Genomic DNA, 24931 nt, shown 5'->3' with positions numbered 1-24931 from the left:
TAATTTCCTAGAAAACCCAATTCAACTTCCAGAAAAACTTGCATAATTTCATGCCAGTGGATATTAATGAAGTCTGCCAGGCACATTAGCTCATTAATAATATTGCAGATTAACCTATGATGAATTGGAAGACTGCACAATGGACTGTTCTGGCCCTGCTGTGACCAGTCTCTTATCTGACCTTTACAGATACAAGCAGCAGAAGACACGGGAGACACAGAGACCCTTGTGGGGCAGGACTAAGACAGCAGATGTCTCCCTCATAATGGAGAGGTCCATGGACCTTATTACTCTGTGTCAGTATCCAATAATAGATTATTTTAATTTCTACAGACACTTGAAGGAAAATTGGTCTTGAAAGCTTTAAAGGCTGGAAACACGGAGTTCTGTAGACTCGTAAAGCTGATTTTAACAGTGGTTTCTTCTCCACTGCCAAACGTAAGAGAAATCATAGGAGTGCATTTGAGGTGTCGCCTGTACATGAAGTATAGCTAAAACAGAAGAAACACTTGTGTCTTTTTATTGTGTTGTATTTAAATTGCAAGGGGTGAACTATATTTACAGGAACAATTAATGCACCATGTGAATGGAGATTCCATGACCCAGATTTGTTATTGTGCATAGGTGCATATAACATCAGTATAGTAGAATGAAGGGATTATAAGGTCAAAGGCAGTGTTTCTTCCAATAGCCCAGAAAGATATGATGAGCATATAAACTCCCACCCTCCAAACTAAAAAAGAAAAACTGTACAGCCTCTCCAACCTCCCACTAGCACTGCATTAACATCAGTGTAAACAGCAATGGGGTGAGAAAGATGAATGGTCCCGTCGAGCTTCAAGGAACCCTCAAAGTTCCAAAAGGGAAAATCTAAACTAAAATGTAGTTTACTGTATAAATTATTCCCACAAAGTGAGACTCTGTGAACATGAGCACATCTTTCTCTAAAGCTTCAGTCAAGCTACAAACCTCGAGCATTGTTAGGTGAGAAAATATGGAACTGCAGCAAAAATAAAGCTGTGGTGGAAAGTAAGTAACTAGATTACACTTTTAGCTTCAATTCAAGGGGCGTAAGAACAAAATACAGCAAGTCTTTAGAAATTATGGAACTTTTAGTACATTTATGTACATATTTGTTAGACAAACTAACATAATTTTAATATTTAGGATTGTTTCTACACTCGGATTAAGAGAGAGTTAATGACCGCCTGAGGAAAGAACACATGGACACCACCAGATCTCCTCCATTAGGATGACGCAGCCACCTTCAGTTGCTGCTTGTTTGTGGGTCTTTCTGCTCTCTGCTTTGTATTTAATAACGAAAAAGCTACTTTCTTGGGTTGAGATCAGGTGACTGACTTTGCCATTAAAGAATAGCCCATTTCTTTGCCTTAAGAAACCCTTGAGTTGCTTTTGCAGTATCCTTTGGGTCATTATATAGCTGCACTGCAAAGTGGCATCCCATCAGTCCAATCAAGCCTAATTTGTCTGAATCTGAGCAGAGAGTATAGCCTATACACTTCAGAATTCATCCTGTTCCTTCTATCCTAAGTCATAACATCAGTAAACAATAGTGACCCTGATCCACTGGCAGCCATACAAGCCTATGCTATAACATTGCCTCCACCATATGTGACAGATGATGTGGTATGCTCTGGATCATGAGCTGTCTCTCTCCTTCTCCGTGCTTTTCTCGGTGTAAGTTTTTGGTTTTTATCGGGTTTACTTTTTTATATATGAATTTGTGTATTTTATAATTATTGCTTGCTTTAATTTCGCTTTAACTTAAACCAAATTGTTATGAAGCTGAAAAGATGTGCTAATGTAGAATCAGCCTTGCAAATTTGCCTGAAACATAAATGTAAATAAATCCGGTGACATCTCATCCTTAAAAACCAAGATGAGGTGGTGAATAGTGCACAAGTGGCTGGATGTTAAGAGCAATAAAAATATTAAATTTTTTTCGTTCTGCCTATAACATACTGCGTAATCATTAGTTTCGAGTGCAAATGTGGGCCACAGTCATCTGTTTTAGGATGCGTTTCACCTTAAACACAACATGAGACAGCACTGCTACTGAGAGCTGCTGAGCTGTGCTTCATATGGGACCATCAGCAGAACCGGTTCTCTCAAAAAAGCGCAAATGTAGCAAAGCTTTAGAGCTATTCATCTAGGTCAAGAGAATAAATGCAGTTGGTTACAATGAAACAAATTACAGAGTCATACTACCAGCAGAATCATGAAGTGACACAGAATAATGATTTTCAGCATTCTCCCATATCTCTTACTTTGCCTTCACACATTCAAAACATACACACAGGCTACAGCATGTTCCCTCAGTAATGCATCAGCTGTTCTTAGTACACAGGTTGAAGAGGGAAGATTAAAAAGGGAAAGCTTGGAGAAAACTGGGGGTGGAGATGTATGCTGAAAGAATTGTGGTCATTTGTAATGGTCACAGGGCACAATAAAGAATATAGCGGATGTTGCTCCACAGAAGATATTAACATAGTGACCTGCGTTTAAGGTTGTAGAACAGACGCTCTACAGTCAGCATTGTGCAGGTGTGTTTGCATGAATCTGCATTTCAGCATGTGCCTGTGCATTCAGAGTGAGGAGGGTCAGAGATACCTCAACGGGCGCAGTGTCTGAGTGAATAAAGATCATTATTGTAGAAATGGAGATGGAAAACCGGGAAATGGCAAAAGAGGAAATCTAAAAAAAAAAAAAAAAATGGGCACACTGGGAAAATAAGAAGAAAAAGGAAGAGTGATTAAAAAAAAGTCTTATGTCCAGCTGACACAGTGTAGCGTTTATGTGATTATTTTTCTGTCATTTAATGACACTTTGATTGGGGGGTTTTCTAAGACAGGAAATGTGTAGGAGTTCAGTTTTTTGGTATACCAGTTTGCAAATTTAACAGATAATGAGGAAAAAAAATTTAAAAATCAATCAGTGGTCAAAATTGTGTGTACGCTGTACTTACTCAGAATTAGCCATGATCCTGGGTGATGGAGGAGATAGAGATGTGGTGGAGGTTGTCAAAAGGTTTCCACTCACTTCTGTCTGTTTTAGTGCTGCAGGTCAACTTCCCACCTGAGAGATGCTGCTTTCATGCTGAACCCTGAGAAGAATACATTCATTACAGTACAGTACATAAAGTATACAAGTATCCTTTTTTAACAACTTATGGATATAAGTGTAAATGTAGGTAAAATCAGCCACACCTCAAATTTCGAAATTGTGCACACACACTGTTAAACACTCTAATAATGCCAGTTTTAACACTGTCACAATTTTAGTGCACTAATTTATTTACAGTTTACTTACTCTAAATTGTCGTCTTTCTTTAATGCCTTGGAAAAATTTGAAATTTGGCAGCTTGCTTCCAACACATAACTCGTGGCCAACACATTTTATTATAGTGATCTGACATTTGATAGTGTATCAAACTGGCTTTCCAAATTAAGCTTCTTCACAACATAGTGATAAATATCTGTTGTGCAAGCCCTGCAAGTTTTCAAAAGTGGCAATCAGATTATAATATTTACAAATATTAATAATCTGAAGTCTACATTTTGTGCGGTTATTTAAACAAAAAGACTAGCAGAATCTCAAAAGAATACACAGTAAAACTTGTGCAAAAGTAAACTTTTGCTCAGTCATAAAGCTTTTATCTTCTCTTCTCTCTCAAATATTTAGCACTCCAACAGAGTTGGAAGCATGTCAGACTTCCCACGCTCCATCAGAGTAATAATAGCACCTGATATAAACCTGCACTGATTCACTTGCTGTCATGAGAGAAACTAAATAACAGTTGTGTGTGCAACTACTAACAGATCCACTCTGCACTTACATGAATTATGTGGCACAAAGGACCTACCTGTGTGAGATTTACATTGTTGACGGGTAATTGTGCCTCCCGCTGCCCCCTTGCTGATAGAAATGTCTCTCTCGGCGGTGATCAATGTAAGTGAAGCAGCAGCAGGCTCGCACGGTGTGTAGGCTGCAGCTATCCTTAGCACTTTTGCATTGGACGAGCACCACCACCGCCGCCGTTGCTGCTGCTGCTGCTTCCGCTGCTCGGATTTCAGTGCAAAACCAAAGAGGGGCTGAAGCTCAAATGCAAGAAGCATCGTCACTCGGCAAGATCATATTAGCTGTAATTGTTATCAGAGCGGTGAAATAACGGCCCTTTAAGTGCAGCCTCCTCCTCGCTGAGATTGATGAGGCTTGATCCAGATCCAGATCCAGGTTCCGCTCCCCAGCCGAGGGTTTCCCCGGCGAGCGCAGCGGGGAACCCTGCGAGGGGAGCTGTCCAGGTGCTGAAGCGAGCCCCGATGAAGCCTCGGGTCTCTAACGACCCCCTTCCACAGCTGCAGCCGGGCAACGCGAAGCGAATTTCATCCAAAGGCCACCAAAACATTGACGTTTTTGTTCCGTAGACTGACAGTAGCCAGCGAATCGTGTGACATTTGCATCGCTCCGGTCACGACATAGCAGTCTAAAAATGTTGGCCGTGGGGTGGATGTGTGTGTGCGCGCGCGTGCGTGTGTATGTATGTATGTGTGAGAGAAAAAGAAAGCCTGAGAGTAATTTTTCTCAATTCCCGAATGAGGCCAATTTGAGAGCGGATTATCGCCACAGATGATTTTATTAGCTTTACGCCTGGTTGGTCGTCCCTCTCCGTGTCATGAGCGTTTTTTATGGTTTCCCAAAATAAAGATACTATGGGAATATAAATTGCCTTTACAGCAATTGGCTTAACCGTTTGTCATTCATCGGGATTAGCCAGTCGATGGTTAAAGCGCACATCAATCAGACTGAAGCGTCTCTTCCTTTATTTAAACACGCCTGGACGTGGGCTGCTGGAGATGTTATAGGCTGAGGTGCAATTTCAGGGTGTGCGCAAAAAACGAAAACCGGTGATCTAAATTAACTGTAGTTAGCCTGTAGTTACAACCGAAGACGGATGCTTAGGACCCAGTGGGCTCAAAGGCTGTCTTTCAAAGATTCACAGTGCGTTCAAAAATAGTGGGTTTAAGAAAACAAGATAACAGATATCTATTTATATTGTTTTTGGGTGTAATTTATTGAGATGAGCAAAAGAGATATGATTTGGCACATTTAGAAAAGAACTTCAACACCAAAACAAGTTTGTTCATTAAGCCATTTAGATTCAGTTTAATTTCTTCTCCAAAAACGATTAAAGATGGGGAAAAATGAACAAAAAGAGAAACACATCAACTAAGCTGCAAATAGTCTTTCAAAAAGTAAAAAATAATGTACATTTCTTGAAAACATCCACTTTTTGCTACAATCATTGCAGTTTTTACAGAAAACGTAAGCCATTTTTCAACATACAACTACCTGACAAACACAGTATAACTTGGAAATTGCACCTTTATCTCAGTTTTTTTTTTTTTTCAAAGCAACCAGAGAATGTATTAAAAGACAGGGCCATCTGAGGAAAAAGCCAAGATGTGTATAACATTACAGCGTCCTAAAGTATTGTACAATTCTGACAGCTTTTCACATTTCTTCAATTATTTCCAACCATCAACACCTGCTTTATAAAGTCAGAAAGTGCAGGAGAGCCAATACTAAAAGTAAGTAGGTGTCACTTGCACACCCAACAGGGCAGCTATTTGGTCCCATTCTCTAGGAGCTTAGTTAGCTGATGTGACTTTAAGCCCAACAGTTGGGAGCAGGTAGTGGCAGATGTAACTTAGCGTGGGTGGGTGGGGGGGAGACAAACTGTATTTTCTGGACCCAATTCAATAATTGTGAATCCTATCAGTATGAACTTGTAGGCTACAGTGGCGTGTACATTATCCATTGGTAAGACAGATGTGTAAAACCTTGGCTGGATGTTTTGAGGAAGGCCCAGAGTCATCACATGAATTAAAAGTGCATTTGCAGAATCATGAATATTAAAGTGCCCCAATTATACCCCAAGTTTTTTTGTTTGTTTGTCTTTTTATGTATATAATGGTTTTCAAAGTTACCGGGAGTTACACGTTCCCATAGAAAACACTCCTACTGAACTTCCTGAAACTTCTCCTTTGCAGGCCAGGCTTTCTTCAGTGACTTATCTATCACTATGGAGCACAGTGACACAGTACCAGCCTGGCTGTCTGACCCAGCTAAGCTAACCATGAGCAAAGTGCACCAAATGATCCAATGATGGCTACAAATCCCAATAAGATTAAATCCTTTCCATATTTTTTCTGGTTGTGCTGCCATATAACAAAAGTGAATATGAAAGTGTGATGCAAACAGAGCCCATCAAGTAAAGTAGGAATTCTCAAAGTAATTTTCAGCTAGTCGTACTGCACTGCTAAAATACTGATGCTATAGCAGCAATTTAAAAAAAAAAAGAAAAAGAAAAAAAAAAAAGCATTTACATAAGCAAGTTACAGAAAACAGATGTGTTGTGATTTCAGTTATTTACATATAAAATGATCATTCACAAAGAATGTCAGAACCTCTTCATAATGTGGCTAATACTTTATGTTGCTCTGTGTGTACTAAGCACGCCCTCACGTTCATAGTGCCATCTGACCAATCAGGACCATCTGGGATTTTCCTAACAAACTATTAAGGATATGAGGTAAGAAACAGTTCTGCAGCACTTCATAGTGCATGTGAGCCAATTCCTTCAGATACAAAGTAAACATTGCAGTTCCTAAGTGAGCATAATAGGGGCCCTTTTTCTTGCATTTTATTATATGTGCTATATCACATTCTTCCGAGTTTGTATTGTTATGTCTGAACTGTATGAATGCACTGGTTTTAATATAAAGCCTGGGTTTCCACACAGTCTCCAAGGGATACTATGCCACATGCTGCCATTACACTGAGGGTTAAAAAGATTACTGTTCGTCTTTATGAGTAGAAATAGTGACAGCGATATTCTTCTATGCTGTACCGTTACTCTGTACACAATGTTTGTTGCTCTCGACTGCTGTTACAAACAAAAGCATGACGTGTCATCTTTCATCCTGTGTGTTGACCGCTGCTGCGGGACATTCAGCCTAGATGGACCAGGGTCATGACAGTAGTGTACTCGTGCTGCAGGTTGTCCGTGTCAGTGTCACACAGTGTGTAGTCATCTTTTATGATTCGGTCGCAGCCAATCTCGCCGTTTCCAAACAGCCCAAAGAGCGGGGTGTTGGGGAACACCTTGCGGAAAGCATCTGCCTCGACATTGCTCTGGTTGTTGTAGTAGTTCTGCCCTCTCCCCACGCAGGCAAACATAAATCCCAGGGTGTTTTTCTCTGGAATTTTGGCTGCCTTTAGTCGTCGGATTGTGGCTTCAGCCGCTTTTGCGCTGATGACGTCTTCCTCCAACAGCACAGACGCCCCCTGAACTTTAGGCCCACTCAGGGCCAGGCCTATCACACCATATGAACCCTGGCTACAGCTACAGAGTGAGAGATCATGGAATGTGTGAGTATTGTAGAGTGCATACTGAAAAGGCTATTCATAATTTACCTCAGACACTACCAGTTAATTATCAAAATCAATTACATCCTATTGGTAGTGAGATAAAGGAGATACCCAATGGAGAAATATAGATGTCAAACTTCTGTTTTGAACAGCTAATATTTACCCTGTAGCAGTAGATCGTGATTGTTGTCTCTGAGTGGGGGCAGTCAATTATACTCTTGTATTTTTCCATATACAGACTGAAATACCATTTGATAAACTACCACAGGATCAGACCAAAAATATTTGCAGGAAATCCACTACTACATTTACCCCATAAAATATCTAGTTTACACTCGGGAAATTAACTCACCAGTATCTGGAAGGAGCGAAGGCATTCTCTACCAGGCCTCCAGCAATCAGAGCTTTGGTCTTCGAAAGCGGCTCTAGTATCTGGTTAAGGAAGCGTGCGCCTCCTGGTTTATATGCCTCATAGAAGAAAATCAGTATCACACGTAGCTCTGGGTTGTCAACTAGTCCTGGAAAGAAATAACAAAACAAAACATTAAAGATTTTATTGAAGTTTATATTATTGAATAACTAACAAGCAGGTAGTCGATGCTTACCTGCTTCTTTAAGGGCTGTCGGGGAGATGGTTCTCTTACAAAAGTGAAAAGGCTGGATCTGGACACCCTCAATAGCTGGAAGCATGATTGCAAAGCCAGCTCCCCCATCTTGGTACTCCTGGGGAGGGTTGCTGCAAGAGCCGCTGGGTGTCACTGTACAGAGAGCCAATCATGAAGCACCATAAAAGTATACGTTTTTATGCATGTTTTAATGGATTATTTGTTAACCAGCATCAGCAGCATTGTTTATCCTTATACTTAGTTATAGATGTACTGAAAACTCAAATGTTTAAAAAAGAAAAAAAATATTGAGCAGAGGTATGACACAAGAGGAAACCAGTGGTGACCTACTAATGAAGGAAACAACCCTTAAAGCTTTACAGTTTTTGACAATTGATATTACCATCAATAGAACCAAAGAAGAAATTAACTAAAGCCACCTCAAGGAAATTCTCTTTCATTTTTCATTTGAAGTGAGAAGTTCACCAAATGTATCTAAAGTTTCAAAGAGTCACCATCTAGTGGCTATGAGAGGAACTGCAGCTGGTAGTGGATTCAGCACTGAACTGGGTGTGTGCTACAGGGGTGAGAACAGTTTTAAACATAGAACCAATGTTTAAGTGTTACTACACAAACTCTCAGCCTTATCTGATTAAAGATCTAATTTAGTTGAATTAGCTGGGCGTGTTGACCCTGTGGTGACCTTAGGCTACTATATCACAAAATGCGAGTGTTATCACAAACGGCTGAGGCTTCCATTAAACCTGATAGACGATGGGAGCCTGATAAGCCATCATCTTGAGGAAAGAGAACATGGCTGATGGAGTGTCACTTCTGCAGAGGGTTGTGATTATATAGAGAAATGGGGAGCACAGCATCAGGCAGACTAGGCAATCTATCAGCGAGAGAGGCACAGAGATGCAAGCCACCAGTGGTACTTTCTAACTAGGCAGCAGTGGTGGGGATTAATGCGAGTCCTCCCTGCTGATATATGAAGTATTCTCCTTGAATATGCTTGAAAAGTGGTTAGCTTTCATATTTAGAGCATGGTAGTATATTAACCAAAAGCCACATTTGTATCATGATAGCTTTGAAACTCATTAAAAATAATAGTGTTTTATATCAAATCACATGATTTATTTTGGTTTGAGGGGGAAATTTTATTTTCTTCCTCATAAATGAAGAAATATGAGAGACAGAAATAAGGAACACTTACAGACTATTCCTGGTGTAGCAACGCCCATGACATCACAGCCTCTGGGGAAGAGCTCGTTCAGTTCTGCGTCGAGACTGTTGCGACTCTTTTTTGCTTCAGTGGGGAAAAAAACATGTTAATGAGAAGAAAGGCCACACAAGTGTACTACTGTGGAAACACTTTACGTTGTGATTAATACCATTAGGGCAGCATGTGATATATGTCCATTTTGTTTTATAGCATGACAATTCCAAACATACAGTCTGAATGACAAAGCATTAGCCATAGCAACAAAGTGGACTAAGAGTCTCCATGTCCCCAACTGCTCTGCTGCAGGGCTCTTTGCCCACCTTGTTGTTCAAAACTTTTGGGGATCTGGGTTTTGGTTTTGGAATTTTCTTTCACTATATTTACACTGTACAGACTTTACTTATTCTTTGAAAAGCAACTGAAGACATTTTTTATTTATACAGATAAGATTTTGACTCGCTGGTTTATGTTTTATTCTATTATGCTTTATATTGTTTTTGATATGGCTTTTTATTTTTTGTACTTCATCGTAAACAAGTCCTGACTTGTGTCCAGTTTGTTTGACACCGCTGAAATTGCTCCTTAATAGTACACAGATTATAAACTGACTAGTCTATTAATATTATTTAGAATATCCCATCATAAAATGAATTTTTGATTTGACTAAATAATAAACAATACGAAAACACTACGGATGCCATATAAGTGACACATCATATACTATCATTTACAGGAGTGTGCACGGAGCCTGAGGAAAAAAGCCTTGGTTAACAAAGATAAGTAAGCATCAAAATAGTTTTTTCTAAGATCCAGTCACACAGCACACATTTTTCCCCTAGTGACCACCACCTGCTAATGAAAAATGTGTATTCCCCAACCAGTTGCAAGTAGTTATGGGAGACTGCTAGCAGTCGCTAAAAAAACAAAAAAAACAAATCAAGTCTTTAAAGCCTTGTTCATGGCGGCCCAGAGACCAGTCAGTCAGTGACCCCCTCCTGATAACCAGCAGTCACCAGTGAAATAATGTATTCCACAACTAGTTGGTGAATGGTTGCTGAAAGTTCTTGACACTCGCTATCATAAAATTGGCCACAAAGAAGTTAACAGCTCTGCTCCAAAAACCTTGTTGTAATTGTTCTGGTGACTAGCAGGTTACTGTAGTCGCAGTAGTAGTAGTTTGCATAGAAGACGAAGACTTGTCTGTCAGAATTTCCAAAATACTTACCAGGCAGTAGTGAAACTGTAACACAAACCATAAAAAGAAATGCTTTTCTCTGTTAAAGTCACCATTTTCATTGGTTTCAGGGGTAATGCACAACTTCCATGCAAACTAGGGCAATCACAACAAGGTTTGTGGTGCAATTTCACCCAGTGAGTGCAAGCAATCACACGCCAACCTGTTGTGGAATACACAGTTTTTCCCTATGGACGGGAAAGGTTGCCATTGGCATCAAGCGATCTCTAGGCCTGTGTGACTAATGGGAGAGGAGACAGAAGATAGTGGACCTAAATCCATAAAAGAACTGTAATTAAGTTATCTAAGATGCTTTGAACAGCTTCATTTGAGAAACTCGGCAGGTTTTTCACCTTTCAAAAACTGTTCAGGGTGCAACAGTTTTAAAGTTTTCTAGAATTCACATAACAATGTTCTCTGTATGCTCTCTTCAAACAAACGCTTCTAAAAAACATGTGCAACGTTGTCTATATGGATAGAATAGGTGCACCTCAAATATCATTTCAAGGAAGTATGGCAGGTAATTAAAGATACCAAACAAACACTAGCCTGCAAATGTTTATACAAACAGACTTACTGTTACAAAATGACACTAAAATAAGCTCTTATTAGAAGTACTTATTTATAGAATATGTTGTAAAGACACTTCTGCTTTCCTAGAGGATTATGCATTTGCACCTTGCAGTTAAGTCAATAATAATGTATGAGAGAGTTGTGCCTTAAGGGAAGTATACAGTTTACAAAAGAAATATATTTTGTACCAACCTTTGTTCTGTTTGTAGCAAAAGGCTCCTCCATTGAGGATCTCAGAGTCTGCCATTACCAGAACTGTTTTAGGCAGCAGGTATACTTTCTGTAAAATTATTTGAATTAGAGTTTTTAGAAAAAAAACAGTTCCTGATCATACCCTCCTGAGAACCAAACAATAAAGTCTCTTTTAGCTTAACTTTTTTTTGTGTGATATCCTGCCTCTTTGGAGCTAAAAGAGGTTACACAAGCACATGAGATATCATTGGAAAGGCCACGATGTCCTCTATTCAGTACATCAGGACATAGTAGGGTAGTTCAAATAAGTCAAAAGATATAGACCAAAAACAACCCTCCATTACAGAGAACATAAGTGAATAGGCTGGGTCTCAGGAGGATATGTATAACACAAAGTTCATATCATAGCAATCTTAGTAGCATAAAGGCTACATATCTTTTGAGATTCTCCACTTCACTGGCTTCCCCAACTTGAAATCTTTAATACTGCTTGCACGTGCGCATTTGTGATGCTCTTTGGATTTTCTCCATTGTGTCAAAAATGCAACCCTATAACTTAAATTCTATGTTGGGGTTGAGGATGAAGTTGTAAGTAGCCAAATCTATCAGGTAAGGTGACCACAGTTCAGATTGTTTGGAGCAAATGTTCTCCCTGAGACACCTCTGGACGTTACAGAGAAATTCTCTGAGGTATGCATAATAAGGAAGGTTCCTGGCTTGATGCAACACCTTTTTGCTTGAAGACAGCAGGGTGTTCCAGGGAGGACAGCAGGTTGGTGCCTGCTTATAGCAGGAGATCTAGCTCGCACCAATGTGACAAGAAAGGAGGGGGTGGGGTCAGTTTGATACAGATGTTAATGTACGGCCTTTATACAAGTGTGAGGCCCATGGTGAACTCTCGGGAAGTGTTTGAAATAAAGCTGAACAAATTTTTTGCGCGATGGATAGCTTACTCAAGGAGTGGGTAGCATATAGGGTACTGGTATGCTGTTTTAAAACTATTAACCAAGAGCTGTCTACTCACATTTATCTTTAACGTTTTCATTTAGTGTCACTAATTATTTAAATACCATTCTATGAGAGTTTTAAAGTTTACCTCCACTTCTTCGGCTAAGATGCTATTGAGGGCATGGGACTCCGTGCTGGGATGTCCAGAGGCCGACACCCAGGTCAGCTGTTGCTGAGTCCTAAGCACTCTGCGAGCACAGTTTCTCCAGAGTCTGCACACACTGAAACGGTAAAAGATAAACTCTGTCTCACTTGCTGACCAGGTACAATCGCTTAGTTTAAAAAAAGAAAGAAAGACTCAGCTCGTCTTTATATCCAGGCAGAGTAGCTGAAAGCAAGCCCTTGATTAGAGTCCAACAGACAATAACAACCGCTAGGCTAGCTGCTGCTTTAGCTCTTCCGTAAGTTTTTGCGTCGGAGTTTCACTTCTATCGGCGGCCATTAGCGTTAGCTCACAGTGATGCGTACAAAGATCAACCACCTACCTCGCGAGCTGGAGAAGCGATTTGGTTGGTATGAACGTAAGAATCCTCTCAACCACTTCCGCAACATTGCTGAGTACGTACTCAGCCTTAGAATCCGGAAAAAAATCAACAAAATCTGAGTTCTCGCTCATGTTTCGCTCTGTAGTAGTCGTGAGACTCACAACACAGACTCCAACTACGAACTTCGACCCCTGCACTCCCACCGCTGTAGAGGGATAGCCTGTTTATTGGCGCCTCCCTGCGGCGAGGAGGAACTATAGCAGTTAAGGCACGCCTACAGGCATGTGAAAATCTTTCACTTTGATCCAACACATAATCAAACCTTAAATAATTGGATGATAAAGATGATTTAATTTATTTTTATTAAAGGTACAATTCGGGCATTTTCATCTCTAGACCCATATGCCTTTGGATGAGAGCTGTAACAACAAGTTTAGGGAGGTCCAGTTGCCTTTTTCCCCCCAAGCTAGAAAAGTTTAATCTTGTGTTTGCCTTTGCATGTTGAGATGGCATCAAGAAAACTTTTTTTTTTTAACACTACTATGCAAATTTCTTGAGTAACCCTTTATTTCTTTAAATTTTGCTAGGAAAATGAGAAACAGCCTGAACTCTTGTATGTAAACTTTCTTGAAGTGGTTTTAGAGTTCTCCAGGTTTCTTGATGATCCCACACTTCTTCAATAATGTTCAAGTCCAGGTTCTGAGGATTCATCACTCCAAGACCTTGACTCCTTGGAAGCAGGCAGTCAAGGTCTTGGGGGAAACTCAAGCTTCTTTCTTCCAAGAACAATTAACAATTGCAACAGCCAGGTTGATTCGCATATTTATTTATGATTTGTACATCTCCAAGATAAAAAACAAAAATGAGTGTTTCAAAAAGAAAACACCTACATAGATAAGTACGCCACAAGTATTTAGTTTGCTTAGTTGAAACAATATAATGAGTTTCGCTACTGTGCTAAGAATTCCTTCCTTGCTAAACTGGAAGAGAATATCACTTACAGTGAATACATTTTTACAATACAAAAAGAAACTAACACATAAGCAACTTTACAAAAGTACACATAATAAAAGTCCCTTTCATAACCTTGGCTTAAATTATGGCTTCATTCATGACGATCATGTGCAGTATATTCCCCAAAAAAGTGCAAATTCCCCACACGTACATGTAAACAATTAAAGATGTACAGTAAACTTTAAATGACCTTTGACTACAGTGCATAAAGGAAACTGTAGATGAGCTTCTAACTTGCGCAGAGCTTGTGTCTTCAAGATGCCACGGTCAGAGGAGACAAACACAAGCTCCAGCTTTGCGTGTAGCAGTCATAGTCATATGGGAGCCAGCCATATGCAGAGCAGATGAGGCAATGTGAGGAGGGGAACAGAGCTAGGTCAAAGGTTAACCATCTCCATTAGAGTATGATCCAGCATCTGCTTTATGCTCAGGCCCTCTTCTTTAGCACGTGTGAGTTTATCTGTTAATATAGCATTGCATCAGTTAAAATCCAAAAAAAGAAAGAACAGTAGTTGCAAGAGACACAGAATATAGTCAGACAAAGGTTTACCTCAGGTACAGTGACAAACATATGCTGGATATCGTTACATACCCCAGTATATATATATTTTTTTTCCCCAGTAAGAGGTCAGCACTTATTAGCGGAGTCGATATCCTCAAGTTATTTAGATTTTCTGATATAACTAATCAGATTTGAACTTTTATTTAAAGTATACTAGAAATAGTAAAAACTCACACTATTGACAGGGCTGTGGTCAAGAATGGACGTGGTGAGTTTATGCAAGGGGGGGGGGGGGGGGGGAAAGCTTTCCTTTTTTGTAATATGTGATTTGGCAGTGGAATTGACCAAAGTATAAAACCCTAGCACTTTTGAGGAAAAAACTGAAAACTCTTCTAAGCACTAATAATTGTCTCCTTTTACTATTGGACCAGTATCACTTTACTTTTATTGTATATGCACACTCCACGTCCTTTTTTCTTCCCCATTCACTTAGACAAATTACTGACAGATCATACAGGGGGTACTGTGAAATCTGTTATTCACATCTTCCTTACCGCCAACACTTCCTTGTTGCTACAGGTGAATCATATGATCAATCTCCTCCTGTGCTACGATTAACAAACAGTTCGCCGCTAAATAAAACTGCACACCTTTTCTTTGAAGTTCTCTTTATCCAGCTACACTGTTTTGGCTTAAGCTGCTATGTCCTGAGGATATATAATGAAACTAAATGTTGCTTGCCTTGCTTTAAGCATCACAAGGCAAGCAACATCTTGCCTTGTGATGCTTAAAGCGCCCCAAAATAAACATTGGGAAAAATTCAGCTGGAATGTTTCTTTCCTGAAGTCACAACCCAATTATTTGGCACTTTTAGCATCGCAAGGTGAGCACCATGTAGTTTTATTATATTCTTGGAGAAGGCAGACATCTCTACAGATAACTATGAGGTTTGTGGGAACAGTTCCCAACAAAGCACTTCGCTCTCAGACTGCAGGCTTACTTGTTGTTCCTAGAATTTCTAAATATAGAATGGGAGACAGAGCCTTCAGATATCTGGCTCCTCTCCTATCAAATGAGCTCCCAGTTGAAGTTTGGGAAAAAAACTCTTTACTTTTAAGATTACATTTGAAAAACAAAATTATTTTGAATAAAGCTTTAGTTATTTATACTGCTACAAGTTAAGGCTGCTGGAGGACGTCCAATGACGCACTCAGGATTTCTTCACTTCCCTCTTCACCCCTGATGCATTTACATGCCACTATTGTATACCATTATTTTTCCATCTAGTCTCTCTTGGTGCGTTTAGTCATCTTTCTCCTCACACCCCAACCAATCACAGTATGCTGCCATCCTCCCCAAGATCTCCCTGTTAAAAGACAGTTCCTTTTCCCTATTGTCACAGAGTGCTTCCTCAAAGGGAATTGTTTGATTGTTGGGGTTTCCCTCTAATCTTCAGGGCCTTTACATTATAATATTTAGTGCTTTAGGTGACTGCTGCTGTAAACTAGTGCTACATAATTGAATTTATTAAATTATTGCAATTCATAATTAAAATGTGAATGCTTCGCTGAAATGCTACAAGTAAAAACGACACACCTGTCCAACCATCCATCTCACCCAAGTACAAAAAGGAAAATCTGGGTATAATCCAAGTAATTTTAAAAGTGATGATATTTGTTCAGTCCATTGCAATATTCCAAGGCCTCCTTTTCATGGATAGAAGCACATATTGCAGACCAGATTTCAATTATGTAGCCCTGACAATAACTGAGAAAATATATCAACTGAATTTCGTCCCTCTCCTGAACCTGTGTAACCTTCCACTTGAAGCAGTTATTGGAACATGCATGTGAAAATCTCTCACTTGTATTCCCACTTTTTTGAAAGCGTAACTTGTTTTGTTTTTAAGACATAACTGCTGCTGTGTATAGTTATTTAAATAAACAGTACAACAACATTCCTGGTGACTGGAATTTCAGAAACATTAAAGCATACAAGATTCCCTTCCAGTTTATGCCTCGTTTAGAGCTACTCTCAGTTCATTGGTGAGAAGACGATTTTTCTCAAGCTGCTTGTATAGGTGGTCTTGACAGTCAGAAAGCAGGTAGGAGAAAAAGGAAAGACAAAGAAAGGAGGTTAGTATAAAGAGTGACGCTTTGAAGGTAATCACAAAATAAGTTTGTTGATTTCCTGACCTAATGAACACAGAAGGCTCAAGAAATATGTTTTTGTTTTTTTAAAGACAGTCATAAGCCTGCCATCTTGGCTAACCACAGAAAACTCACAAACACTACTGGTTTTACAAACACTGTTTCCTTTTCACTGCTTATTAATTACTTAGACTAGAATGATAAGACTGCAACCACCTTGGGATTAGTTAGGGGACAAAACAACACACACTCACAAATAGAAAAATAATGATGATGCACATGTTTGTACTGGATCTTTTTGCATCTAGCTGCAGCAGCCACTTTCAATCACCAGAGAACTGCAGAGGTCACCTGATGGGAGTTAACCTGGTCCAACTCTGACTGCAGACAGTTTGTGCAGCCTGTACCAATGAACACATCTTATCTGCGCAACAATGTCACCTCATTGAAGCAGTGGACTTGACTCAACCGGTTGGCACCTAGTTGAACTCTGTGTATATTCCTATATAAAGGGAACATTGCAGAGCATGTAATTCTACAGTTAAATTGCCATTCTGTAGCAACTATGTCACCATTTGTGGGGAACTTTCTATTTCTACTTTAAATCTATGAGGTTCGATCTGCATGCAATTAGTTCATGTGAACTACTGTGACTATGACATAAGACATTTGGGCCACCCCAAACAGCCTTACAATTTTGTGGCCAATCCCATTCGAGTTTCAATAGATTTAATTTAGCAAGTGAAACTAAACAAATCTTATCCTACTCAATTGTTTATAATTTACAGTCGCATTTCTCTGCAATAGCCCCTGTGACTGTATTAGCATTCTTTAAATTAAAGAATTAAAAATAAATAAATAAATAAATAAAATAAAATAAAAAATCTATAGTAGTAGTTTTAGTGACCATGTCTGCCAATACTGGCTTGGAGTCTAGTTGATTTGCTATTTAGACCTACAATATGAGGAGTGTTTATTTTTTGGTTTTATTTTTTTGGCTACGTTCACATCTGCAAACACTCAATGAGTATTGAAAATGTTAACTTGCTATTTCTAAAGTACATCAACTGCATTTAACTACAGCTGAATCTGAAGGTGTGAGGAAGCCTTAAAACAATAAAATATAACTAAAGATATAAAATCCCCAATCAGCTGATTAAAAAATTGAATACAATTCACTGCCACTACAAGTAACTCAGGAGTTTATTCAAAAGCTACTAAACAGTATAAATTAAAAACACAAAGAAGGTAAAACAATAACAAAAAAGGACAAATGGAAATGAAGAAGCATTGCGAGAGAAAAAGAAAAGGATGACATAGATGGAAAAATGTTTATTTTATATAAAGCAATGTGGCTCAAAGGTCTGAAAGACAGATGGACAAATGTACTCCAGCAGCCAAGGCCCAATGTGCAGTACTGCCAGGGCAGTAAAGAAATAAATAGACAAAGGAGACAGAAAGTAGGGCTGTGCTGCACAGGAGAGAAAGGATGATGCTCAAGCAGCTTCTGGAGTGAAGAGTGTGAGAATTTAGCTGTGAACAAAAACAAAAGAACAAAAATGTTGGAGGGAGAAATAAAAGAATGAAAACATATGACATGAGAGAGAAAAATGGATGCAGAACTAAGAGAACTGAGACAGGGAACAAGCTCTACTAAGTAAGCACTCATGTTAAAAGGTCTGCAAAAAAAAATTGTATTAAAATATATTTTTTTTAAAAAGAAATCAAACATGATTAGGTCACTCATAAATTAGTGTTAGACAAGCACGGAAGGATTTAAAGTTGTAGTTTAGCAGAGTTAAGTCACGGCACTCAAACATGCCACAAGAGGGCGCTACTGTATGTTGTTGCTGTGGTTAAGGAGATAAAGCTCTAAGACAGCACGGAAACAAGCGTGTTGTGAATTACATGGAAGTCATGTCGTTGAGGGCGTGGTCCAGCTCCTCGCTGATGGCCTTGTACTTCAGTTTCTGGGCATACAGCTCATCTATAGAGTTGTAATTATTATAGAGTGGCAGTGAGGGGGCAGTGAACAGAAAAATAACAGCGTCAAGAAATGAAAGCCAAAAGAAAATGCAAACTGAGGAACTGAAATAAAAAGGCAGGACAGAAATAGGAAGGAACATGAACAGCTGCTGACACCGTGTCAAATTCCTGAGGAGTCACCGAGAAACTGCCTCACATGTTCCGTGACCCTGTGAACACTTCTCGGGGCTAGCTGGCCTTGAACGCTCAATACACCACCATGCCAAACTGTACTGCAGTGAGAAATGTTGATGCTAACATGAATCATATCATGGCAGGTTCTGCTTATTAGTTTTGTTTTTCTTCTGGCAGACAACTGACAGTGTAGATATTTGTCCTGGGAATTATTTAACAACCTGCTGACCAGATAAATACCTCAAACAGCCCCACATGAGAGATTTGCCTTTTATTAGTTTCCCTTTCAGAAACCAGGACTCTACTTTAGACGAAGACTTGTCACTGGGTTGCTTTTTGCATCAATAAATTTTGTAATAAGAGTAACAGATGTTTGCTTATATGGAAAATGAACATGAAACGCTGCACCAAAGACTAAAAACCAAGTGTAAAACATTCATACCCTCAAGGTCATCAATGGTCTTCTCCAGCTTGGCAACTGATCTCTCAGCGAACTCGGCACGGGTCTCAGCCTATGTGGAGGACAGCAATAAAACATTGGTAATGTAAACCTCCTAATGGAAATTAATAACCACAGCCCCAGAGGAAAGGAAGCCCTTAAGTATGAGTAAAAAATATATACACACACACAGCATATTTATTCAATTAAGTAATGCAATCGATTCAATCTTCAGTTTCAAGAGAAGCTTCTATTTAAAATTTAATTTAGGATACATAAACGTATGACTCACTGATAACTCTAACTCACCTCCTTTAGCTTGTCTGTCAGGACCTTGATCTCCTCCTCGTACTTGTCCTCCTTCTGTGAGTACTGTGGTTACATACACAGGGCAGAGTCACTCAAATATACAAAACATGAAAATGCAACAAAAATAAGTTTCAAACAAACTTTATAGGTTTATACTATGAATATTTGTCAATAATCTTACCTTTTCTGCCTGGGCCTCCAGAGACTTCAGGTTGTTCTGCACAGTTTTCAGCTCCTCCTCAAGCTCAGAGCATTTGCTGCAGAGTTATGGTGTGATTAAACACGTAGAGAAAAACCACAGAAAGCAAGAGAGGTGTGAGGAAAATGTGATCATTACCTCTCAGACAGCTCAGCACGCTCTTCTGTACGTTCCAAGTCACCCTCAATGATCACCAGCTTACGGGCAACCTGAAGTCACAACTCCTTAAGTTTAGTCCCACACTAGCTTAACACATTAGTGCATCCTATACTGGTCAGACATGTCAAGCATTGCATCAAAGTAAATAACTGAACAATTGTCAAAGTTCAGGGTGCACTGAACAGCTGAGAAACTCGCCTCCTCATATTTGCGGTCAGCCTCCTCAGCGATGTGTTTGGCCTCCTTCAGCTGGATCTCCTGCAGCTCCATCTTCTCCTCGTCCTTCATTGCCCTGTTCTCAATGACCTTCATGCCTCTGAGGGAAGGGAAGTGGTATAAGGTGAGTCTTAGTAATGTTTACACTATGCGTCATAGAGGAACAGGAAATTCCACTCTTAAAAGAAACATTTAGTGCAAAGCATATGGATCATACCAATACCTTGTATTAGTGAAGTAGAGATAAAATTAGAGAGAGAGAGAGAGACCACTACATGACTATATGGACAAAGTGTCTAAATACTTAACACACATCCTCATCTGTCATGTTCTGCCAAGCACATGGCAACTGTCTGAGAGGATAAGGATGAATTGAATACCAAATGAAGCACAACACAAAATCATGGGCATGAACCGGAATAACGTTCTATTAAATTTCCACAGGTGTGGATTAGCCACTGATCAGGAGCTATGCATTTTCGATCATAAAGAAACAGTAACCATCTCAATATTATAATATTACACAAAGCAACAATTAAATTAAATGCAATTATTTAAATACCTGCACATTTGTGAAGAGTGATACAATACAACTTCAAGCCACCGGTGGCAGCAGTGAGCCCAATCTTAAGTGACACTCAAAGAGCATGTGTCATGTGCAAATGTTTGGTTTTATAATATAATAAAGTTTAGCAAAATCCAGTATTAAAGCGCTTCATACTTAAATTTCCATTTATGTTTAATGCTTTTAACTCACCTGTTCTCAGCTGCATTTGAATAAAGCACCAAATCCACACTGTTTAACTTTTAAGCTTAAATTTCAAAACTTACATTTTAACTACTGATTTTATTTACCTTTCCTTCCTCTTTTTTCCAGTTTAAATCATGCTTTCTGTTTTTTAATGTCTCTGTAAAGCACTTTGAATCACCTTGCTGTTGAATTGTGCTATATAAATAAACTTGCCTTGCCTTTTAAAAGTTAGCAACAACAAGAGACTCAACGCAGGATTTTCTTTTCCGAGCTTGTCTTAACCCTTCTTTGTTACCCTTTTTCCATTACAGTACTCTGCAAATGAGTATGAATAATATAAGAGGGGTGGGAGAGCGGTGCCCGTTTAGTGCCAGTTTTCCAGATGCAAAATACCCACCTCTCGCTCTCATCAGCAGCCTTCTCAGCCTCCTCCAGCTTGGTCAGAGCTGTGGCCAGACGCTCCTGAGCACGGTCCAACTCCTCCTCAACCAGCTGGATACGTCTGTTCAGGGAAGCTACATCACCCTCAGCCTAGGAGAGCACAACACCAGTCATCTACAGGCACAACAAGTTTATTCATTTAACTGAAATTCGTGTGTTATGTTTGGCTCTGCAGGCTTTCAGCTGCTGTGAGATCTTAGGCAGATAAAATAACTCATGCTCTCCCTGGAGAGATTGGCCTGGGTCAGCTTGTCCAATAGAGGGATGCAGGTTGTTTATGTACATTTTCCAACACCAGTTAAAGAGTGTGCGTCATTTCTCTTTTTCTAACACATTTTATTCTAACCTTTTTTTTGGTTAGAATACAACAGGATTTCTTAAAGGAGACAAACTTATCCACCCTCTCTGGCGTTTTCCCAGCCAAACCTGTAATTTCGTGGCTCGCTGTGATTTAGTCTTAAACAAATTAGCTAAACGGCTACGTTTTGTTATGTCGCAAGGTGGATAAATGGAGGTCCCTGTGCCTAAACTAGCCAGTCACACAAGGGAGGGCTTTATCTCACTGGACCTGCGGTGTTGCGGGGCTGCTGTGCCGTTAGCTTACTTGAAAAGGACCGTTTTGTTTATTCGGGATCTACCGGGTGGAGTCCTTTCGCATCCACCCATCCCTTACTCACATCCATCGGTGGGCTAATTTCAAACTCGCCAACCTGCTACCTGTTTTCGACCATATACCGAGGCGGTCTGGGCCTACTTAGCAACCATGCTTTTTGACCAGATTTACTCCTAATGCTCTGGGCTCCCCGGGGACTAATTGCCTTATAGAGTCATTAGCCGCTTACTGCTTCCCTCGCACTCCTCTCCTGGTTCAGGTCCCGCTGTAGTAACGCCGCCCGGTCCTCCGCCGCATCGGCCTGCTCCTGCAATGACTTGATTTTCTTTTTCACCGCTTCCAGGGAGCTCCCACCGGCCATTTTTTTGCTCTGTTTGTCTCAGCTAAGCTAGTTTTCTCTCCGTTTTTTGCGTGCTTCCCCACACGCAGACACAAGCACACTTGGAGATGCGGCGCGTTTGATCCCTGCCCCCACCGCCTTTAATCAACCGCTGATGAGGATTGGGACGTGCCACCAACCCCGGAAGTAACTCATTTTACTCGAAAATAGTTGAATAAATTTAGTGAACTGAATATGTGGATCATAATTATTAGTAATGGTCTTTTAAAATATTTATCAAGCCATTTTAATGCTTTTTGGCTACGACAAAACTACATTATGAACCAGTTAGTTTAAGTGCGTCCCCTACTGCTAATTTGAGCTAAGCCTTTCAAAATCACAGTTCCAAACATCAACTTAATCTAAAGACAGCAAGAGAGTGCCTTAAATCACTTATACACACATAATACACACATTATAAGTTTAATTATTCGGACAGTGTTATTAATGTTCTCGATATTCATAATTGTGCTAATTAGACCTGCAGAACTTTGTCTTCCTGCACTAAACTGGCTTAAAGAGCACAGAAGACACCCATGCTCTATTGTAGTCTATAATGTTCAAATATATTGCTATGTTTATACTCTGTCATTAAATCAGTCAACATGAGTCTATCTCACGGATGTTAAAAATTTTGTTGCTGCTGCTGACGTCGTCTCTGCTCCTGACGTCATCAATTAGGCTTTATTGGCGTAAGAATGAACGCTGCCAATAAACTGGTAATTTCATCTGGGTTGAGTATAACCGCGGAGTACGTTCTGTGGCCAACAGGGCCACAAATCTGTCAAAATGCACTTCATAATATGCTTGTAAAATACACGACTGAAATCAGACACTGGCCCTCAGATTCGTCCAAATGGTGGTGGAACGCAACGGTAAGCCAGTGAGCTGTGACTTTACCTTATACAGCACAAGAGCTAAATTTAACTATCCATATATTCTTATGAAGCCCACAACTCTCTTATAATTGATTAATGCATAACTTAAGCATTAGGGTGTCTGTTTCATGGCTGGTGATCTTAGTTTCCAGACGGGACTCAAAAGGAGTGTATCAAGGTCATATCATTAGGCAGTGGGTGCGCCAAATGGGTTCCTTCGGCCCAAACTCACATCTGTGGCTTTCTTCTCTGCGAGCTCCAATTTCTCCTGGGCCTCCTTCAGGGCTTCAGAGTATTTGTCCAACTCATCCTCAGTTGCCTTCAGCTTCTTCTGCAGTGCTACCAGGTCATCCTCAAGCTGGTACGCAGAGAAACGAGAAGATTTTTATTTACGTGAGGATGATTTTCTCAGATTAATTCTCAACACAAACAACGCGGAATCAAAACACGCTTTTATTAATTAAAAAAGGGACACACACATATATATTTGTTACTAAACGAATGAATTTCTATTAAAAGACTATTATTTCTATTAATTCTATTAATTACTATTATTTAAGGATTTCTTAAATGATAATAATAATGGATTGGATTTATATAGCGCTTTTCAAGGCACCCAAAGCGCTTTACAATAACACTATTCATTCACTCTCCCATTCATACACTGGTGGAGACAAGCTACAGTTGTAGCCACAGCTGCCCTGGGGCATCGGCCCAGGGTAGCTGTGGCTAGGTAAAGTGTCTTGTCAGTAAGGTAAAGTGTCTTGCCCAAGGACACAACGACCAGGACAGAGAGCCCAGGGATCGAACCGGCGACCTTCCGGTTACAGATGCGATTCCCAACCCCCTGAGCCAAGGTCGCCCTTGAAATTGATATTTATCTCATTGCTTAACAGCATAACTAATGAATAAAGGATCCAACTAGAAATGTGCAGTTTCCAATCGTGCCAACCTCATGCAGTCAACATATGGAGTAAAGAAACGCTAAAAGAAAAGCTATTTTTAAGGTTATTATTTAAAAGTGATTTTTTTTAAATCAAATAATAATCCTCAGTGGGAGATCATCGGAAAGAATCATGCAGCGCCTTGCGCAACGTGCCAATGGCACTGCTGCGTAAAAGCATCAGAGCGAGTTTCACACTGGATGCCGACCTGTTTGCTTCTGTCCTCAGACGCTTTCTTATCTGACTCGGCCTGCTCAGCTCTGTCCAAGGCATTCTCCTTGTCGAGCTTGAGCATCTGCATCTTCTTCTTGATGGCATCCATGGCTGGTTAGTGTCGGCGGTCTCTGCGTAAACCAAACAAAATAAACTGAATGAAGGGATCGGAGCGTCTGGACCACTCTGAACGCCAAGCTGGAGTGCGAGCTCGGTTAGTCTGTAGTGAGTCAAATATGTATTTTGGCTGGGCAGTTACTGGATACCGAATACAGTTTCGGAATGAACTACAGCTGCTTGCCAACGTGGAGACCCTTCTTTTTTTCCTAAATCTCTTCACTGATTCGCTCTTCCGAGACATTTGACCACTTCTATGACTATACATGGGGTACAGACGTCAGGAAGGCACTACCCTCTCACAGCAAGACGTCCACTCCTGTTTCTAACACCTTCCAAGTGGAAGTAAAGTGTCAGGACTCAAAGAGTAGTTCTCTGAGGGGGGTTATTTGGAATAAATGCGTTGGTAATGACGACTCAGTTAGCACCCAGAAGGATAAGCCACAAACTACAATACATGTGAGAAAATGTACATTTAAGACATCAACTGACGTTTATCCTATAATTATTTTAAAACCTACTTTTTACACAACAGAGCCAAACTGCATCCACCAAACTGGGCCAAAACCACATTTTTAATACCTTTCCAAAGAACTTTGTGGTTGTTTTTGCCTTAAAATTTGCTATATAAATCAATTTTACTTACTTGCTTACTTAATCAAACATTTTGTTC

General features: G+C 40.0%; 3 protein-coding genes across 8 annotated transcripts in view; all 3 read right to left on the bottom strand.

Moving 5' to 3' along the window:
- Positions 1 to 5107, bottom strand: part of LOC113024781 (transmembrane protein 266-like) — a 51734-nt gene extending 46627 nt beyond the window's left edge. Inside the window, exons 1-2 of the mRNA XM_026172109.1 lie at positions 3884 to 5107; positions 2987 to 3124 (exon numbers count right to left, since the gene is read on the bottom strand). Of these exons, the coding sequence (XP_026027894.1) occupies positions 2987 to 3000 (14 nt within the window). The 5' untranslated portion in view covers positions 3001 to 3124; positions 3884 to 5107. The remainder of the gene's footprint in view (positions 1 to 2986; positions 3125 to 3883) is intronic.
- Positions 5108 to 5274: 167 nt separating this feature from the next.
- Positions 5275 to 13025, bottom strand: fbxo22 (F-box protein 22). The gene is made up of 7 exons (XM_026172120.1): positions 12775 to 13025; positions 12378 to 12510; positions 11282 to 11369; positions 9274 to 9366; positions 8058 to 8210; positions 7805 to 7970; positions 5275 to 7426 (listed from the first exon to the last, which is right to left on the bottom strand). Exons 1-7 carry the CDS (start codon positions 12903 to 12905, stop codon positions 7033 to 7035), a joined length of 1158 nt encoding a protein of 385 aa, XP_026027905.1. The 5' UTR covers positions 12906 to 13025; the 3' UTR covers positions 5275 to 7032.
- Positions 13026 to 13665: 640 nt separating this feature from the next.
- Positions 13666 to 24413, bottom strand: LOC113024749 (tropomyosin alpha-1 chain-like). 6 transcript variants are annotated; one of them, XM_026172053.1, is made up of 10 exons: positions 24137 to 24409; positions 23217 to 23342; positions 21071 to 21204; positions 19905 to 20022; positions 19686 to 19756; positions 19530 to 19605; positions 19349 to 19411; positions 19043 to 19112; positions 18349 to 18427; positions 17745 to 17973 (listed from the first exon to the last, which is right to left on the bottom strand). In XM_026172053.1, exons 1-10 carry the CDS (start codon positions 24248 to 24250, stop codon positions 17970 to 17972), a joined length of 855 nt encoding a protein of 284 aa, XP_026027838.1. In that variant the 5' UTR covers positions 24251 to 24409; the 3' UTR covers positions 17745 to 17969. The 6 variants fall into 6 exon arrangements, with proteins under 6 accessions (XP_026027847.1, XP_026027865.1, XP_026027873.1 ...); XM_026172062.1 differs by lacking the exons at positions 17745 to 17973; positions 18349 to 18427 and adding an exon at positions 13666 to 14248 and having other exon boundaries at positions 24137 to 24410; XM_026172088.1 differs by lacking the exon at positions 18349 to 18427 and having other exon boundaries at positions 17626 to 17973; positions 24137 to 24413.
- Between the last annotated feature and the right edge of the window lie 518 nt (positions 24414 to 24931).

This window comes from Astatotilapia calliptera, chromosome 1 (assembly GCF_900246225.1).
Source record: "Astatotilapia calliptera chromosome 1, fAstCal1.2, whole genome shotgun sequence".
NCBI lineage: Eukaryota > Metazoa > Chordata > Actinopteri > Cichliformes > Cichlidae > Astatotilapia > Astatotilapia calliptera.
This window is presented reverse-complemented; position numbering and strand designations above follow the sequence as displayed.